The 20680-nt window shown below is 37.3% G+C and overlaps 1 protein-coding gene and 2 non-coding genes across 5 annotated transcripts in view; all 3 read left to right on the forward strand.

The window, feature by feature from the left end:
- Positions 1 to 20680, forward strand: part of IPO7 (importin 7) — a 52989-nt gene that overhangs the window by 17779 nt on the left and 14530 nt on the right. For 2 of the 3 annotated variants that reach the window (XM_020789902.3, XM_020789903.3), the window contains exons 2-16: positions 546 to 627; positions 2434 to 2587; positions 2938 to 3096; positions 6054 to 6210; positions 7632 to 7721; positions 8193 to 8287; positions 8393 to 8477; positions 9320 to 9454; positions 10246 to 10345; positions 11771 to 11847; positions 12941 to 13057; positions 14105 to 14194; positions 15235 to 15400; positions 17870 to 18030; positions 19413 to 19541. In XM_020789902.3, the coding sequence (XP_020645561.1) occupies positions 546 to 627; positions 2434 to 2587; positions 2938 to 3096; positions 6054 to 6210; positions 7632 to 7721; positions 8193 to 8287; positions 8393 to 8477; positions 9320 to 9454; positions 10246 to 10345; positions 11771 to 11847; positions 12941 to 13057; positions 14105 to 14194; positions 15235 to 15400; positions 17870 to 18030; positions 19413 to 19541 (1797 nt within the window). Of the gene's footprint in view, positions 1 to 89; positions 628 to 2433; positions 2588 to 2937; positions 3097 to 6053; positions 6211 to 7631; positions 7722 to 8192; positions 8288 to 8392; positions 8478 to 9319; positions 9455 to 10245; positions 10346 to 11770; positions 11848 to 12940; positions 13058 to 14104; positions 14195 to 15234; positions 15401 to 17869; positions 18031 to 19412; positions 19542 to 20680 lie in introns of all 3 variants that reach the window. The other variant, XM_078383927.1, reaches the window with a different exon arrangement.
- LOC140703622 (small nucleolar RNA SNORA23) lies at positions 14906 to 15085 on the forward strand. Its single transcript, XR_012082924.2, has one exon. It is a non-coding gene; the product is annotated as a small nucleolar RNA SNORA23 (small nucleolar RNA).
- Positions 16469 to 16648, forward strand: LOC140703623 (small nucleolar RNA SNORA23). Its single transcript, XR_012082925.2, has one exon. It is a non-coding gene; the product is annotated as a small nucleolar RNA SNORA23 (small nucleolar RNA).

Consider the following 20680-nt stretch of genomic DNA (forward strand, 5'->3'; position numbering starts at 1 on the left):
ATAATAAGAAATAAGAGGGGGGCGATGATAACTTCCTCAATGGCTCAAGGGGGCGTTTCTTTCAAAAAGATTAAGAACCACTGGTCTAGGTGGATTTAGCTTTAGCTTTCACAGAGCAAGTGAGCAGACAAACTTGGAGTAGTGACACAAATCGTGAAGTTTTGATTTTCCCACATCACACTCACTGTTCTACTTATAATTATTTTTAATAATCTGCTGTGATTGCTCAATCCTACTTCCATTCTTGCAGTATTGTGGATTAGAAAGGAAAATTGTTCCTGGTGGCACTTTGAGTGAGATATTCTGAGCACAAATGTTGCAAAAATAAGCTGTAAAGTCTGGTAGGCATCTGAAAAGGTCTTGGGCTGGGGAGAATAGAAGTGTTGGAAGGAAAAAGAAGGTATAGTGCTGCCAAGAGGTACTAGATGCTTGAGAGCTCAGAGCGGTCTCTCTTATCCTATACACAAACTTAAAATTGAAAAGCTTTGTAATGGCTTTGAATTATCTTTTTACTATATGTCTGCTTCATGTATTTTGCTTCATAGGCTCACAAGTCAGTGAACTTCGTTTCAACTCTACTTCAAATCACAATGTCAGAGCAACTGGATTTACCAGTGAGACAGGCAGGCAAGTGTTGATTTTATTTCCTTTTCAATGCTATTAAAATTCTATCATTAAACTATTTCTGGGTAAGTGAAAGTATATAATGAATTTTTTAAAAGTCTCATATTAAGAGAAACAGAAATTTCAAGTTGTGATGAAAGAGAATCCTTTCCCTAATTTCCTGTCCAGGGTGATAAAATTAATATAACTTATTTTTGTACACAGGACAGCATTGCTTTTCTGTATGGTTATGATTACATGATAATCATTTATTAACATTCCATGGAAGAGTTTATCTCTTTTTTCTTTGCAATTCTGTTTTCTGAAAAAACATATTATGGCAGTGGAAGTAGACTTCACTCTACAAATGGTTCTTTTGAAATAATACAGAATTTTCAAGTTATTATATTTTGGAAATATTCATTACTTAAATGTTTTGTTGCCTTGTTATGTACATGTTACTGCATACAGAGATTTACACTTTGTCAGTGGAAGTATACAGAGAAAATACTATTCTGTAGTTTCTTTCCTATATAAACTGGGCTAAAGTAATTTCAATGAAGTTCTAAAAGCTTTGTTGAAACAGGCTGCTATCCATCTTGTGTATGATAATTGTTGCATATATTGGAACATTAAAGTCTAAGTATTTACAGTATTACAGTCAGTTTCTACTTACTGAAATCTTGAAATGAATGAATCTGTGACCTTTGTTTTATTAAGTAGTGCTGACATTTAAGTTCCCTTCACTAAGCTATTTCATGCAAATGAAAAAGCTTAGTAGTTCCAAGATATGTATAATGTTGGGTGTATGTATTCCTCAGGGAAAATATATCATTGCTCCAAGGAATGTGGTGTTTGGTTGTGTGTTTGTTTGATTTTTGGATGCCCAACTCCTAAAATTCCCAAAGCAGAATTCTGAGAATTCCAGATCATAGAGCTAAACCTACAGATACCTACATCTAACTCACCTGGAGAAGGGCCTTGTCTTGGAGGCTACATGGCTTAGGTCTGGCCTACTTCCTGTTGTTAATAAACCAAAAAAGAAGCTGTCACAGTGCTTCCTGGACACTGTAGTTCTTAAAGAGACACCCTCTTATAGAGATTAAAGGGCTACAACTCCCAGGAAGCACCATGGCAATTTCCTTTTTCGGATATAACAATAGAAACTAGGCCAGAGATGGCCCATGCAACATCTGAGAAATGCCCTGGTCCACATGAACAAAATGTAGGAGTCTTTAGATGTGGACCTGAGGTCTGGAACTTCCAGAATTCTGCTTTGGGGGTTCTTGGAGAATTCTTGGAGTCCAAAAAATCCAAATGGCACTTCCCTCATAGGGGGCTCTGTGTCCAAATGCACTGTGGTGGCAGTCATAGCAGCAAGTAATATTATGGATTATGGGATAATACGTTTTAATAGCTGTATCCTACACGTCTTCCAAAGAACTCAGGTATACATAGGATCAGTCCTCTGACTTTTCTGTGAGGTAGAGTAGTCTTGAGTTACACTCCATGAGTTTCATGCCTGAAGTGGGAGTTAGTACCATTTTTGTCTCTCTGCTGAAATGAAAACTGATATTTTGAGAATTCACATAATTTTTTGAAAATGCATGCTTTAAAAAAGTACTCTAATTAATGGGACTCTGTAGTTCGTGTTGCATTTGCCATAGAAATCATAGACTGGAAGAAGAAACAGAAGCTGTTCATGTATACTTTGGGTAACAAACTAGTCAGTATGTAACTTGAACTCTGTGGATCTAATTCGTACTGCTGCAAAAATGCCACCTACTACATTGGTTTGGGCTATACTTACACTGTGTTCTTTCCTGGTAGGTGTTATCTACTTGAAAAATATGATAACCCAGTATTGGCCTGACCGGGAAACTAATCCAGGAGACATCCCACCTTACTCAATACCAGAAGAAGACAGACATTGTATTCGTGAAAATATTGTAGAAGCTATTATTCATTCTCCTGAGTTGATCAGGTATACTCTAAGTCAGAGTCACAGTGTCGATTCTTTTCAAATTCATTCCCCATTTTGTTGTCACTTCCATGAAGCAATAAAGCGGGATTGTTCTATGGGTATCTAAATTATTATAGAGAAAGATATGGTCATTACATACTTGGAATTATTTATGAGAAGATGTTAGCTGTATCATTCAGAAGAAATACATATACGTAAACCAACTTCTTTGTGTTTACAAGATTTCAAATTGTATTTACTGCTACTTCACCTGCTTGTTTTAGTTAACTGTTGCAGATTATGAAACACTCTTGCCAAAGCTCTTAAAATGGTAAAACTGTTTGTATAACCATTTGTGCCTTTTGTTCCAGAGTTCAGCTTACTACTTGCATTCACCACATTATTAAGCATGATTATCCCAATCGTTGGACTGCAGTTGTAGATAAAATTGGATTTTATCTTCAGTCTGATAATAGTGCTTGTTGGCTTGGAATACTTCTCTGTCTTTATCAACTTGTGAAGAACTATGAGTAAGTTCCTGTTTGTTGTATAGTAATCTAGGACTGCCGTCATAGAGATGTTTAGTATATGATTTACTTATAGTTTATGCAGCTACTTCTTTAAGAATTTAAGAGTTGTCAGGCTGTACTGATTGTAGAAGGGCCCTAATATTGGGCTCATATCATAATAGCAACATCTGAGATCTGTTAGATTTGTGAGTACAAGAAAGAGAACCTTCTGTGACAGACGTATCTGTATGAAGTACTGTTCCAGAGAAGATATGCCTGCATTCCTTCCTTACTACCTTCAAATGGACATTACAGACTGAGATACTAGTACAATTCACTTTTATTCCAAATTGGCCCATGTTTCTACTTTTAGAAAATGAATTATAACATCATAAAATTGTTTTAATATAGTGCTGTTATTTTTATTACTATTATTGTATTAAATTGGTATTATAATGCCACTAGTGGAGTTTATAAATATACTTATTTCTTGCTTGTACAGTGGTGCCTCGCTTAACGAGCGCACCGTTTAACGACGAATCCACATAGCGATGTCGCTTTTGCGATCGCATTGCAACATTTAGATAGGCAAAAACTCGCATTGCGATGATCGGTAAGCGTTTCGCTTACCGATCTTCACATTGCGATGTTTTTACAACAGCTGATCGGCGGTTCAAAAATGGCCGCCGAGTACCCAAAATAGCCACCACAAGTGTTTTCGCGCCCTGCCCTCGCTTACCGAGGGCGCGAAAATGGCGGCGCTATGGAGGAACTTCGCTGAACGGTGAGTTTGGGCCCCATAGGAATACATTAAACTAAGTTTAATGCGTTCCTATGGGTTTTTTCAATCCGTTTAGCAATGTTTTTACATAGCGACGATTAATCTGGAACGGATTAACGTCACTATGTGGGGCACCACTGTAAACCATATTGAGAGTTTTTCTCTTTAAAGATGGCATAACATATTTTAAATTAATAAACTGAGCCTGTGACGGTGTAAAGACTGCCTCATCGAGATGCTTCTGCTAGCTACATTTTCAAGAGTATATTGGAATAAAAAGCATAATAGGTGCTACCATTTGGTCCCCCACAATCTCTGTGTTGTCCTTTACAATTTTCTTAAATTTTGTACACTATAATCGCAGATGACCAGAAATATCTAAATCTGTACTCGAGAAGTTGTATGAGGTTGTTTGCATAGTTCAGTTTGCCTGGGACCCAAAAATGCATTAAAGCAGGGGTCCCCAACCTTTTTTACCCTGCGGACCAGCTTGGGAAGGCACCCCTGCGCTCGTGTGCATGCACGAATGAGTGCGCTCTCATGCGCAAATGGCGGCATGACGCTTGTACAGGTGTGCTTGCACTTCTGCGCATTCGCAAACAGTAGTGCAGCACTCATGCGGGAATGCGTGCTCCTGCACATGTGCAAATGGTGGCACAGCACTCGTGCGCATGTGGAAACTACTGTGCAGCGCTCACACGGGCACACGCAGGCGCAAACAGGCTGTACAGGGGCGGGAAGTCTGTCTTCACGGCCCGGTCTGGATCAGGCCACGGTCCGGCACCAGGCTGCGGACTGGGCGTTGGGGACCTCTGGATTGATTGATTGATTGATTGCTGCTCTAGCAAACTTGCTTTGAAGCCTGATACAAGTTTCAATGTGCCTCTTGAAGAAAAGGTTGGGTGCAAAATACAGTGTTGCCTTGCACAACGGGTGCCTCACACAACGATGAATTCACACAACGATGGCTTTTTCTGATAAATTTGCCGCCTCACACAACGACGTTTCCTATGGGGGATTTTCACACAACGATGTCTCTTTTCCCTCAGTTAAAAGTGCCTTAAACTGTTTGAAACCTGTTTTAAATGCTTGTAATCGTTAGCCCACCTCCTGAAACCTATGCAAACTTAATTTGGTATTGTTCTGAGTCGTCGTTAATTTTTGGTGATTTTTTGTTTTCTCCATTGAAAGCCATTGAATGGTCTGTCTAATGGCTTTCAATGGAGAAAACAAAAAATCACAAAAATTAACGACGACTCAGAACAACACCAAATTAAGTTTGCATACGTTTCACAAGCTGGACTATCGATGCCAAGCATTTAAAACAGGTTTCAAACAGTTTAAGGCACTTTTAAATGAGGGAAAAGAGACATTAGAATGCCATTCAAATGCATTGAGTCGGCTTCAGTACATTTGAATGGAGGAAACATTGTTTCACTCAACGATGTTTCCTATGGGGATTTTCGCTCAAGGACGGCAATCCGTTCCAATTGGAACGGATTAACCGGTTTTCAATGCATTCCTATGGGAAATGGTGTTTCACAGAACGATGTTTCACACAACGTTTATTTTTTTGGAACCAATTAACATCGTTGTGTGAGGCACCACTGTATGCTTGAAAATATAACATGCTTACATGCAGTTGCTCACTGTTTTAGATCAAGGGTCAGTTGTCAAGAGGACATCTTGAAGTGAGCAGGATTTTGGAGTCCTTGAAAATCCCTGAACTCACCTCCCTACTTATCGCCCTTGATTTGACTTCCTGATTGTAATTCTGTCTGACATTTTCAAAGTCCTTCTTTCCCTTCCCTGAATGCTAGTGCATAGTGCAGGACCTGGAGGAGTGCCCTGTTTTCTTCCCAACCCCTCTCAATATTTTTTAAAAGACTGCTTATGCTAGGATTTGGTAAGAGTATACACTTTGGGCAGTGTATATCTTTGTAGTAGTAGAGAGGTAGAGGTTTACTTTCTGGTATAATACAGATTTGACAATAAAAAGTAGTTTTAAGCCTGCGGCCAAAGCAGCATAGAAATGTGGTGTCTGGTTTGGTGTTTTTTATTTTTTTTTGTGTGTGTGTGTGTGTGTTTGTTTTTGATGCAGTACATTATTTGAAGCTAAATTGTATGGTTAGGTCTCTTTATTTTAAACCATTGTATCCATATTTGTTCTAAATCCAGTTCTTATCCTTCTTTAAAGATATAAGAAACCAGAAGAACGGACTCCTTTGATAGCAGCAATGCAGCACTTCTTGCCTGTTCTGAAGGATCGGTTTATCCAGCTCCTCTCTGATCCCTCTGATCAGTCTGTTCTTATTCAGAAACAGATCTTCAAAATTTTCTATGCTCTTGTTCAGGTAAGAGCTGTTTATCATCTTCTGAGCAATACTCTTTAAAATCATGTGGGCACTTTAGGAAAGAGCTTTCTATCAATATTTGGCTGAGGGCTTAGATAATGTAGTTAAGTTATTAGAATCCAAAGTGAATTTTGTGGACTTTACCATTTATTTTTGCATCCCATCTATGCAATACAAATACTTTCCAAGCATAGTACAGGTAACATGGTCTACTGAATTAAACCCACAACAATAGTATAGGTTAAAATGAAACACTGTCCAGAATGTTGTTGCCAGTTTATGTTTGCGTAAGAAAATCTCTTGGATGTCCTGGTAGCAAATTGCTGCTCCTTAACAAGGTGATGGTTGCATTTCTGAATACTTACCTTGGAACACAACCAGCACCTTATTGATGGATGGCAATTTGTGGTCAAGACTTAGTATAATTAGTATAAATTGCCAACATAGTTATAGTCAACATGGTATTTGCTGCAGTTGTTTGAATATACTATCTAGTATAGGCAAGACCTGAACCAAGACCTAATCTCTAGTAGATTGATCTGTTTTCTTATAAACTATTATATGCGCAGCCTTCTTAAATAGCCTAACAGGAAAAATACATTTGTCAGGTAGTTACCAAACATGTAGAAGCATGTGCATATCACAAATACCATATTGCCATAATTTCTTTGAAGGAAAAGGTGGGAATATGACATTGTTTGACATGGAACAAACCCGTTTTGTACCAAGAGGAAGCTACAAGAAAACACATGTTGCCTTTAGCAATAAAGAGTCTTACAGCACCTTTAGGTTTTATTTGTCATGAATGGTCATAGACATAGCCCACTTCTTAAAAACAAATGGAGGACAATATACAGTGTTCCCATGCATATGAAGAAGTGGACTACAATATATTGATGAACATTCATGACAAATAAAACTTGTTAGTTCTTGCTTTCAATGCAACAAACTAAACAGCAGTGTATTTAGAAAAAAAGTTGTTGCCTTTCGTTCCAAAAAGGTGGGTGCACATTTTAAGTGATACTAAGTGGAGAAGTAAAATGAGAGAGATGTGTGGGAGAGAATTACATTGTTTAATTGCACCTTCTGGAAGCATGCTTATTTTTCTCAGAGCAGTTCTCACTTGTAAAGAGAGGTGTGACTGTTTTAAATGGTGCTGTAGCAAAACCCAGTGAAGTCTGAGCCTTTCCTTTACATGTGTGTCCCTTCTTTCTATGGACTTCAACCATAGAATATTTCGCACAGTTTCTCCTGTACCAACAACATGCCCTAGTACATTTCCATATGTGAAGGGATTGCCTATGAAAAATTTGAGAAGACACTGAGATGTATGTGCAAACCTTTTGGTTTAAAAATCTTTGTTTAATTTTTACCATTACTTGTTTTTTTAATTTTTGATTGATCTTTTTTATTTTTAATAGTATACATTACCCCTTGAACTGATCAATCAACAAAATCTAGCAGAATGGATAGAAATTCTGAAGGCAGTGGTGGACCGAGATGTACCAGCAGTAAGTCTTATTACATAATTGTACTGTATTTCACTTTTGTACATAAAACAGTTGACTTCTACGAACATGCAGATAAGTTGTATGTGTAACTAATTTTCTTGGGATGACAGCCTGCTGCTTTTAAAATTAAATGCTGGCTGTGATTAATCTGAGGATGTTGCAGTGCTAGAACTGAAAACTGCAGTCTACGTTTTTTGTAGTTCTCTTGCTTTCATATAAATAGCTCATTTGGATCATGCTCCTTATTTGAACATACATGAATCAGATGTTACTTAGAACTCTCTTTTGCCCATTAATTTTTCACAGTGAAGTTTTGTTTTTGTCAGGAATATAGTCATATTTTCATATGAAATCGTTGCACAGTAGAAATGAATATCTTCATTCCTCTGACAACAGTAGTTTTTGATATAAAGTATGAAATCTCAAATATTAGGTTAAGCATTTATTATTAATCTTCTGTTGTTCTTAAAGGAAACCCTGCAGGTTGATGAAGATGATAGACCTGAATTACCATGGTGGAAGTGTAAGAAGTGGGCATTACATATCTTGGCTAGACTCTTTGAAAGGTAATGGCTTTCCTGAAGACTTTTAAAAAAAGATAAATCTTACTTTTGTTATGACATGCATAACATATTGCAGCATTATCTTGGATTTTCCACTATTAATAATAGGTATGGAAGCCCTGGTAATGTTTCCAAGGAATACAACGAATTTGCTGAAGTTTTCTTAAAGGCGTTTGCTGTTGGTGTGCAGCAGGTGGGAAATTTTCCATTACATCCCATGCTTGATTGGAAAAGAGATGTGGGTTATAAATCTTTCTTCCTTTCTCCAAAGATTAAATAGAATTAAAAACTTAATAAGAAAATAGCTGAAATCCTGTTGCTTTATTGCATGTGTGGAAGGTAAGCAGAGTACCATCCAGTCACTTCTAGTTGGTAATTACCCCCTCTACTTTCTAGTTAGCAAAGTTTGGGAGAAATGCTGGCATGGCCTTGTAATGATGATGCTGGAGATACTGAATGAAGTTTTACTTGCTTTAGGTCAGATGTGAAGCGTTCCAAGCAGTACTACACTGTTCCACCTCCCATTGTTCTTCTCTATTTCTATATAGCACTTTAACATAGATGGATGGACATCTTATAGCTCACCGACTAGCAATAACTCTCCAGAGTTCTAAAGAGGGCTTTCTTCCTGGGCCAGTCTGGAAATGCCAGGGATTGAACTGAGAATCTTTTGCAGGCAGCATATGTGCTCAATTACTGAGTCATAGAATTTCTCCATAGAAAACATAGTTTGTGTGAACATAGTCAAAGGTGCTCTAACAGAAGAGCTCCATCACTCTTACTATGTGGAAAACAGGATGAGTGTTCATCATGGCTAGAAGGGTGGGATAAAAATCCAATAATAAATAAAATAAAATAAAACATACTTTTCATGATACCTTTCTTTGCTATTAAGAAATTTTCTACGTTTTTGCTTTATTGCTACAGTTCTAAATTGGCTGTATGTCATTTATATACAGCCTAGAGGTCTTTTCTGGCAGTTATTGGCAGTGTGCTTAAATCTTTACAAACAATTAAACAAAGATGATTTCTTAGGTGTTGCTGAAGGTATTATATCAATATAAGGAAAAGCAGTACATGGCTCCAAGAGTTCTGCAGCAGACATTGAACTACATCAATCAGGGGGTATCCCACGCAGTCACTTGGAAGAATCTGAAACCCCATATACAAGTGAGTTCTCTTTTTTTCTTCTGAATGGTCCGTAGTTAAATGATACTGTATCTTATTTGTTCTTTCTCCAGCTGTACTAGAGCATATTTTTAATGTTTTGAGAACCCAAATCTTTTTGGATTTTCAAAGCATAAATTAGAAATTGTGCAAATGGTCTATGAAGTCTTGCTGGTTCTCTCACTCCTGCTACAGCATGCTTGTGCTGTGCTATCAGATGCATGACTGGATGCACACCTGGGTAATGTGACATGCACAAGAAACTGAAAAATACTGGCACATTTGCCCTAATGTGCACAGATTTTCATAACAGGATTTTGACCAAGTTATTCATAATATTGATAGTATTGAGAAAACTAATGAGTAAATATAGTAGTAATAGTAGTAGCAGCGGCACTACTTTGCACTGCTGCTGCTATTACTACTGATACAGCTCTAGAGTAAATGAAGCAGCAGTAGTTAAGGGAAGTTCCGTACTGCAGAGGAAATATTTAACATTAGAGTTTTATTTTGGTTCTGTGTGTACATGTGACTCTTAGAAAGTTGGCTTCTCATGTTCTTTCACAGTAGTGAACTGGAGCTCTTTTAATTATTCTCTGTGGATTTTTGTACTAAACAGATATCCAACAATGTGAAACTATCAGTTTTAGGTTGCATTATGTTTAATTGTCACTGATCCTCTCCCCCTTGAAATATTTAAACTTTTTAATATTGTAAGCTACCCTGAAAATATTTTATTTTAGGGAATTGTAGAAACACTATAATATATAAATAAAATGCCTTATTGTTTACAGGGAATTATCCAAGATGTTATTTTCCCATTGATGTGCTACACAGATGCTGATGAAGAGCTGTGGCAGGAAGATCCTTATGAATATATACGTATGAAGTTTGGTACGTATTTCAAAATTATATTTACAGAAGATTTTCTTAGCTAAGCAGAATGGTGAGACAGTGTTGGGCATGGTGGAAATAGTTAATCCCCATTTCTCCTGTACATACAGTGACACAGAGATTTTAGCTAAAACTTTGCTACAGCATCTTGTACAAGACAAGCAGAGCGTACTTGGACATGTGTTATTGTGTATTTCTAAAATCAAGGAAATTATCCCTTATCTGTCCCTCTGTCTCTCAGTCCCTTGACCCCTTCAGAGCAAAAAGGTTGCATGCAAAGAGCAGATTGCGCTCCCTTTCCCTTTTGTCTTTGATGTAACTCCTTGTATGTCATTTATGCTACCTGACAAGGGCAATAGGGCTGAGCCTTTTGTACTGGAAGTGTACAGTGGGGTCTCTACTTAAGAACGTCTCTACTTGAGAACAATCCAACTTAAGAACAGCTCCACTTGCTAAATTTTGCTTCTACTTGAGAACAGAAATCCAAGATAAGAACAGGAAAAAAAAACTTTCCTGCTCTTTTTTTAACCTTAGGTCATCTTAGGTTAAAAAAAAATTCTCCCCCTAGTGGTAGAGTACGTATTAACCAGCTTTGCATTAGTTCCTATGGGAACTAATGCTTCAATGTACGAACGCACCTCTACATAACAAAAAAACAGCCAGAACGGATTAATTGGTTTTCAGTCCATTCCTATGGGAAATTTTGCTTCAACTTAAGAACGTTTCAACTTAAGAACACCATTCCAAAACGGATTAAGTTCTTAAGTAGAGGTTCCACTGTATAAAGAGCACATATTAAGGCTCCTGGAGCTCAGTCCTATTTATATTTATCCAAATAAATTTCACTGTGTTTGGTGGAGCACATTGCAAGGAAATGTGCATGGGATGGCAGGCTGGGTTTGCTAAAATACCCTGGGGTCAATTTCCTTTTTCTCAGGTGATGTAAAAAAATCATACTTTCTGTGGACTTATTTTCTTGTGGAAAATTTTTGTAAAATTAATATTAACCCTGCAGAGGTCACAGGAATTTGAGTGGCATTCAGTGACAATGAGAGGAAGAATTGTTGAGTGCCTCAAAAGTATTTTGACATTTCAGTCAGCAAGGGTTGTTGTATTGTATTCTGGTGGCATTTGTTCTGCTCTTTCCTGATTTGTTAAAGGAGAATACTTAGTTATTAAGAAAAATTAATAAATGTCAAAGTTATTATAGTTCTTCAAAGCATGAGCATTTTAGGCATTTTGCTGTAACAACATTTGGATAGGTCTAAATTCAAATCTGTAACATATTTTAAAACTTTATGTGGGTTCAGAGTACAAATTCCAAGAGGGTTGAAGTGCTTCTGATTTGTGAATTTGGTTCTTGTTTTACATTAGTCACTATATGTTTCAGAAGACAAAACATTTAGATTGTTATGTTTTTCATAGATGTATTTGAAGACTTCATTTCCCCCACAACAGCTGCACAAACATTGTTGTTTACAGCATGTGGTAAAAGGAAAGAGGTATGATTTTAAGAATTATTTTTAATCTTAAAACAATATCAGTTCTTCCTAGTCTTTTGTGTAGATCTTCATGTAATTTACTTGGAGAAATGTTGCTATTGAGCAACTAAATTATTGAATAAAAGCCTGATTTCAGTCTTTGGAGGAATCTTGGCAATAGCTACCTTTGGTGTACTTCTTGACGGTGCTATGGCCATCTTGTTTGCACCATCTTACTAGTGTTTATGTTGGTGATGCCTATCAGGCAGAATTCACATTCAGTACATTTGCCCAGGACACAAGCTAAAACTGTTGTTGCACAAATTAGAGATAGTGGAAGGGTGATTCATATAATAGGTCTGTGAACACTGCTTAGTGCTTCTAGGCAAGCTAGCTTCCCTGTTGTAGCCTAGGCATGTCTTTGATATCTGCCACCATGCACCTCAGTTGAATCATTTCCACTCATGGTGACAGTTTACTGACAGTAGTGGGCCCAACCTGGGTCTGGCATTTGTCCCAGCATAACATATATGGGCACCAGGAATAATGAGTTCAGATATGTATTCAGTATTTGTATAACATTGAAAAAACAGGTCACCTCACATAAGTGCTTCTGGTAGGTGTCTGTTGAGAAGAATAAGCAGCTTCGTACCTATGTCAGTGTAATCTGTGCCCCTCAATATGTATGTGAAAGATTTGATGTTAGATACCTCAGATGCTCTTTTGCTAGTTGTTGGGTGAAAATCATCTAATATACTGTATTTATTAACTATACTACGGTGCTTCTGACACGAACAAAGAAAGAATAGGAAAAATGGAAACATATCTGAGGATTGTGCATTTGCATACTCAATAATTTGTTAATGTATTATATATGTTATTGCCTTGGATAAATTGAAGGGCAATAAGTGGTTCTAATTATATTTAATGTAAAGGCCGTGTCTGTATTATAGAGTATTATATTATTATAGAGCAGTGTTTATACATTAAAATTTGGTGGAGGGGAATAAATAAGCAACAACATAATAGATATTAGGAGACTTTCTAATTGATTGAAATTTTATAATTGCAATAATTTAATCAACATTATATTTTTTAAAAAATCTTGCACTAGGTTCTGCAGAAGACTATGGGCTTTTGCTATCAGATTCTCACGGAACCAAATGCTGATCCTCGTAAAAAAGATGGAGCTTTGCATATGATTGGGTCTCTGGCTGAAATACTTCTGAAAGTGAGTGCTCACTCTGGCTTTTTTTGAAAAGCCTTACTTAAACTTTAACAATGTTTGTTTCATCTACTTAAGTAATTATAGCTGGACTGACTCACACAGTAACATCAGATTCTCATTACCTGAATTGATAAAGTCTTATTTTAGTTCCAGTCTAATCAGCCATGGGCTGAATGTTGGCATGTTTCCTCTGTATAGAGGTCACTAGCTAGCACAGATAACTCAGGGAGAAATGGCTTATAGTCTCTCACTTATTACTGAGCAGGAAGTACTGATGGACCTGTGATACCTTCCCTTATCTGAAGGCCCTCCATGAACAGAAACATAATGCTATATCTTGCCCAAGTCTTCTTACATGTGCAGAACATTTGGAGAAAAGATCTGTCCTTCACCTTGCACAGCAAGGGGAGAAACGATTAGGTGCTGTTACTTTTTCCAGTAGTTTTTTCCAAAAAATGAGAAGTTTCCAGTCCCTTTTGAAATAAGAGGGAGAAAGGGTTGTTGATACCTACAATTAATATCTGACTACAGAACCAACCAACCGAGTCAGTGTAGTGGTTAGGGTTTTGGACTATACAGTACCTCGAGATACCTTGGTTCAAAACCCCACTCAGCCATGACACTCATTGGGTGGCCTTAGGCCTCTCACAGCCTGACCAGCTTCACACACCATCATGAGGATAGAGTTGGGGAAGGAGCCACTTATATTACTAGTAATGTAAGATGTTCCATTCATTCCATGGGTTCTAGATGGGACTAAGAACTGTTCTCAAGAAATTATGTAAATCTTAGAACTCATCTCATTTCTAAGAAGGTAACAATTTTGTGTTAAATAACTTCTGCATGTTTTATTTGATTATTGTTGTTTTGTACAAGAGTTTACTTGTTGATTATAGCATATTCCTATTTAAAACAATCATCTGTATAGGTGAATTGGCAATCCTACTTAATAGGATATAGAAACGGAGGAATTATTTTCTGACAATATAGTTGTATTTCTGCATGTAAAAGAAAAAGAGTGATAATACGCCATTGTCAATATTCCAACAGAAAAAGGTATACAAAGATCAGATGGAGTACATGCTACAGAATCATGTGTTTCCTCTCTTCAGCAGTGAATTAGGTTACATGAGAGCACGGGTAAGTGCAAAGCTGAGCCTGACCTTTTCTCTGTTCCTTTCCTTGTGCTGTCTTCTTGGCTAAGATGTCTAGTCAGTGGCAGGGCTGATTTCATAGAACTTTTTTATATCAGTGTGAAGTAGTTAAAAGTTCATGATATCTGTGGTGCTGGTTGATGGTGTGCTTAATGAAGTAAAGTAAAGCTCTAAGTGAAGTAAAGATCCATGGAAGCCTTTTTTCCAAGGGACAAGGTTAATTGTGACTATATTCTGGATTTACTATACCCAATATGCGGGAATACTGTTTAATAGCTTTTCCTTTATGTTTTCCTAATTTTCTCTTATTTGCCTAATTAATTTCTTCATATTGACAACCTTTTTTGTAGTAAGGTGTACAAAAAGTTGTATACATAAAGTAAACGTGAGTTTACATTTGGTAATCTGAAAGAAATGGATGAATGATTTTCTTGTTTCTTTTCTGGGGCCACAAAAAGGAAGTTTTAAGTTCCAGGCAGATGAATGTAATCATCTTAACCTTTCTTGTCCTCCTTAAACATGAAGTACCAGTAGCTAAAGAAGTAGCTATAAAGTGAGACAGTTAATACTTTGTGAAATTAGATAATCATATGTTTTCTTTTTAAAAGCATAAGTACTTTCTTTTTTAATAAGTTATTTATCATATTGCTCTGGGTCATATAACTGTATCTTTCAAATGAAATGGGTTAAACTGGCTGCAGTCGTGTGTGCATAGCTTCTCATCTGTGCCTGGCGCACGGTCCTTATGTGTTCTGCATTTAGACTGTGTTGCCCACACACAACCTGTGGCCTAAGAGCAACTTGAGATCATAGTACTGGTCTAGTAATGTCAAAAGACAACCTTAACACTGGCCAGCCTCCAAACTCTCAAACAAGTGTGAGGTAAGGAAGAAGGAGGGAAAAACCTTAAAATAAAACCAAAGCATTTATATTATGTGTTCATAATTCTGACAACCTTTGTGGAGTAAGTAGAGAAAGTGTATGTGCATGTATTAATGACCTGAAATTGCTCTCCATATTCTCTAGGCTTGTTGGGTTCTTCACTATTTCTGTGAAGTTAAGTTTAAGAGTGACCAGAACCTACAGACAGCTCTTGAGCTCACAAGAAGATGCCTAATTGATGATAGAGAAATGCCTGTAAAAGTGGAAGCTGCCATAGCACTGCAGGTCCTGATTAGTAATCAAGAAAGAGGTACTTTTTTCTATAGGCCTTTCTCTTGGTCCCATCGCCCTCACAGGTGCACTTGGTGGGGACACGGGAGAAAGCCTTCTCAGTCATTGTCCTGAGGCTCTGGAACGCTCTCCCACACAGGCTGGCCCTAGCTTTCCTCTCCTTCTGTAAGCAGACAAAGACAGCCAAGCTTTCCCTTAGTGATTGACTGTCTGAGAGGGGTTTTTAAATGAAACGTTGTGCCTTGTTTCTTTGAAAGTGTTGGTTTTGTTTACCATTTTTAGTGTAGTATTTGTTTGATTCTTTTTGTATACATACTGTTTTTAGCTTTTAAAAATTGTCATTTAATGATATAAGCCACCTTGGGTCCTTTTTAGGGAGAAAGGTGGATTAAAAGTATTTTAAACAAATAAAGTAACTGTGTTGTACGCTTGTAGTTTCCAGTTTGGTGTGTGGAGGCATTTAGCACTCGATTAACTTTCGTCACCATCCTGAAAAAAGCTAGGGATCATTTGACCTACATTGTTGTCTTAAGCCTGGTGCCCTCAGTCTCAATCCCCATTTCATCCCTGCCTTCCATGCAAGTTTATAACTAGTAAAAAAGAATTGTTTCCCTTTCCTGGTTTCTTAATGTACACTGTTGACAGCGAGAACAAACCATGTTCATGTTACTGTTCTTTTATTCATTTATTTATTTTGAAAAACAGTCAGTCAGTGCACGTACATGTGGATTTTCAGTTGCACAGTTAGCAAACATGTATAGCTAATTAACACAAGTTACTGTTTGAATCACTAATGGTCCTTCTCCTGGAAACATCTGTTGTTCCGGCCATACTAGAGAAAGGATAGTTTACACAAGAGTTGCAGGGGTTGTGAAAGAAGTCAAGTTTGCTTTAGTTTAGAGACCTATAACCAAATATGAACTAGTTGTTTCAAATCCTGTATGTGACACTTCCGTTTCTCAGTCCTCTGGCTTATTACCTCCATCTCTTCCCATCTCCTTCTCCAACTGGTTTTTATATGCAGCACACAGCCCATTCCATCTGTGAGATTGCTTGCTCCCTTCAAATGAAATGGATTAAACTGGCTGCAATCATGTGTGCATAGCTTCTCATCTGTGCCTGGCACATGGTCCTTATGCGTTCTGCATTTAGACTGTGTTGCCCACACACAACCTGTGGCCTAAGAGCAACTTGAGATCATAGTACTGGTCTAGTAATGTCAAAAGACAACCTTAACACTGGCCAGCCTCCAAACTCTCAAACAAGCTTGCATGCTTATTAATTTGCTTGCTTGCTGCCTTTTTCCCCATTCAGGGCACCTCACAGTTATCAAAATTATACAATAATTAATACTGACATATGTTTGTTTTTTTTAATATAGTGTCTATCACATTTTAAAACAATCAAACGTGTATTAGTATTAAATCCAAGATTAAAGCAAATTGTAAAACTTTTAAAAATCTCTCAAATTTTAAAACATTTAAAAACCTCTTTAATAAATATTGCATTCCTGAGACTGCTACTGTTTAAAAGCCTGCCTGAAAAGAAAGAAGGGGGCAAGGTGTTATCCCTGTTGCAAAGCCCTGCCTGGTTAGTTGCTTTCTGTTGGCTTCTATATTCCCTTAATCTACTGTTACCTTTGCTTGCCCTTTTCTTGGGTTTCTAGTTCTGTCAAGCTGCTGTGTGCTCTTTCTTCTTTGTCTTCTAAACTCTGGACTATTGTGCATGACGCTTCTTGTCTCAAATCCTAAAGGATTTTCTCAACCAACTGACCTTAAACTATTGTCACAGAAGCTGTCTTTCCCCTTCCCACCAAAGTTTATAACTACTGTTAAGTTGTTTATGAGCATTTCATGATGATCGCTGCAGCTCAGCTAATGGCAAGCAAAATCCTCTGGAATCTGTGTATTTTAAAAATGGTACATTCAGCCCATTTCAAATGCAAGGTTGGGAAGCTACGTAAGCAGGGAGAAAGAGGGGAGGAAAGGGATAAAAGAGGGAAACATACAGGTATGTGGTTTAGACTGAAGGGGCTTCTGGGTATTAAACTCAGAGGCTAGAGGATCACATTTGACCCCTTTTCATTTTACACGAGCAGGAGGGTGCTACTGCACTGATGTCCAGTTTAGACATTGGTTTTCGCTAGGCATTTGGTTATCTGCTGTGTTAGCAGATATAGAGGTATAGAGGAGCATCCCCTGTAAGGGCAGAGTTAAGGTAGAGGGAATGATAAAATACTGGCCATTCTCTTTCAGATAGGAGGGAAAGGTGGCAGAAGATAAAAGGATGGGAAGGCAAGTGCATATATATTATAAAAAGAGGATGAATCTTATTGAAGGTAGATAAATACTAAGACACTGAATTAGCTAAATATTAGTTGAAAGGGCTTTTTTCAGTGTTGGCTTGCAACCAGATGCCAAATGTTTAAAGTACTTGTGTTTCCCTCTAAATTACAAGAAAATAATCTTTCTTCTTGTTTGCTTTGCAGCTAAGGAATATATTACTCCATTCATTAGACCTGTAATGCAAGCTCTTCTTCATATTATTAGAGAAACGGAGAATGACGATCTTACCAATGTGATTCAGAAAATGATATGTGAATATAGTGAAGAGGTGACACCTATAGCAGTAGAGATGACTCAGCATTTAGTAAGTCTAGTCATACTTTTAGCATCCTCTGTGCTTGTACACTATAGCAGCTATCAATACCTTCATGACATGGTAATGTAAATTGTTAGCTATAATTTAACCTGTTTAGTTTGCTGCTGAGTATTATGTTGAGAATAGCAGAACACTGTGAAGGTATTTTTCATTTTAAACTATAACAGAAAAGATTGAATTATGTCTTCTTGGATTTATATCTTGAATTTAATTTGATGTAATACATAAATTAGTATGCTAATTTAATTATTTTATTGATAACATTAATCATAAAGTCATTGGGGGCTTAATTATGGCTGCCTGTGTATACCAGCCAATTCCATTGATTTCTGAATGACATGATAGAGGATGAAATGCTCCAGTATTACCAAAATAGTGCAGACTTGTGATACTGATTTTAAAAATTGCGGGGAGGGGTAAGGATTCTTACCATGTTACTTGGCCATGTGCCACCCCTTCTGTTCCTTCTTATGAGCCCAATGATTTACCTATATGCCTATTCTCTTTTTCTCTCTGATGGCTTCTTATTAACTCAATGAGGAGACTAATTTAGCATAATAGACAAAATAGATCCAATGCATTTCAGTAAATTGTTAAACCATTTTTATGTGGTAACAATTCTGCTATATTAAACGGAACTTTAATATAGCATATAATTTTGATAACAGCATATAATTTTAGAACTACCCACAAGTCTTGAAGAAAATGAATTATCATCAAAAGTTTGCTGTTTTTTGTTTGTTTGTTTGTTTGTTTTATTGGTAGTCCAATAAAGGTATCACTTGTTGCAGTATTTGCATTAGAAACTAGTCATTAACTTTATTTCCAGCTAAGTCTTTAAAGAGGTGTCTTGGACCCAATAGCAGCATTGTATTATCAAAATGATGAGTAGGGGTTAAAGTTCCGTTTTGAAATGTTTCAGTAAAACCACTGGCACCTATTCTTATAAATCTTACTAATCAGAATGGCTGTGAAATTTATGCTAGAATTATCAAGTGTGACATACCGGTAGCTTAATTTAATTAGAATTTTAGTGAATTTCTTTCACCTTCTCTAGTATACAAACAAAGCACTGTAATACGCCGCGTATATGCCAGCCACTGCTTTTTTACAAATAGGGAACTGAGATTGTGTGAATTAGTTTCCCAGAACTGCTCAGATTCTTGTTGAGAGACGGATAGGATCCCAAATCAGACCTTTTACCTACTAGTCCAACAAGATGCTAAAAATGAAGAAAACCTAAATATTCTTCTAGGTAAATAGTTATTGCTGAAGAAGTATGACTCCCATATGGCAAATTGTCTTGAATGTTTGTAAGTTTCCTTTATTCTTTTAGTCCATGGTTTAACTTTTATTCTACCTTTTTGTAGGCAATGACATTTAATCAGGTGATCCAGACAGGACCAGATGAAGAAGGCAGTGACGACAAAGCAGTAACAGCAATGGGCATCTTGAATACCATTGATACACTTCTCAGTGTAGTTGAAGACCACAAAGAGGTGAGCATCTGTGCATGTAGTAATGCCGCAGTTGTGAAGGACTGAGAAGTTTTAAGTGCATTGAAGTTTGGTTGGCCATTCCATATATTCTGCATAACATAATCCCCTTTTGGTTCTCAGCAGTACATAAAATAAATGTTCAGAGGGATTAGAATTTCATTGATCATTTTGGTATTCTAGGTCCCGCCACTGAATGTAACCAATTAGTATCATAAGATAATTTTGATTTAAAAAGAGGTGTGTGCCTAACATTTAATTCCAGGTCTCCTTAGGTCAACCAGATAATATATCAGCTATGAATAAGGCTACAGAGTAGATTCTAAGAATTACTGGTTTAGATTAGGGAACTTCAACCCTGCTCCAGTGGTGCCTCGCATAGCGATTGCTCCGTTTAACGAAGAAATCACTTTGCAACGATGTTTTTGCGATCGCTTAGCGATGGTCCCTATGGGGAAAATTCGCTTTGCGATGATCGCAGGGAAGCGATCATCGCAAAGCCCCCATTTTCGGCCAGCTGATTGGCGGTTCCAAAATGGCCGCCCACTGTGTCGCCTCACTTTAGAGGCACCGAAAATGGCCGCACCTATGGAGGATTTTCGCTTAAGGTTAGTTTTTAAGCCCATAGGAACGCATTAATGGCATTTTAATGCATTTCTATGGGATTTTTAATATCGCTTAGTGATGAAATCACTTAGTAGCAATTTTTGCTGCACGAATTAACATCGCTAAGCGAGGCACCACTGTATTCCAGTTTTAAAGAAATGCTCAAATAGCAATAAAAGCAAAACTATGAATTACAAGAAAACAAGTTAATACAGATAAAAACTATAAAATGATAGTCCAAAATTCACATTCCAGTAGCAGATTAATCAAAAATATGCACAAAGAGAAGAGTCTTCAGTAGCTGGCAGAATACAGAAAGGGAAGAAGGAACTCTGATGAATTTCCTAGCATATTCACTGTGCACTTGTGAAGAGTCAGAATGCACTGAATGATTAGAGGCTTTGTTGACTAGAATCAAGTGGTGACACCTGGTATCAGATTTCACTTCAACGTTTATGAAGATCAGACGTTTCGTAGTTACTATGACATGAGTCAGAGCCATCAGCAAGACAACATAGGGCTATGTGTAACCTTTT

This window comes from Pogona vitticeps, chromosome 1, assembly GCF_051106095.1.
Source record: "Pogona vitticeps strain Pit_001003342236 chromosome 1, PviZW2.1, whole genome shotgun sequence".
Classification (NCBI taxonomy): Eukaryota; Metazoa; Chordata; class Lepidosauria; order Squamata; family Agamidae; genus Pogona; species Pogona vitticeps.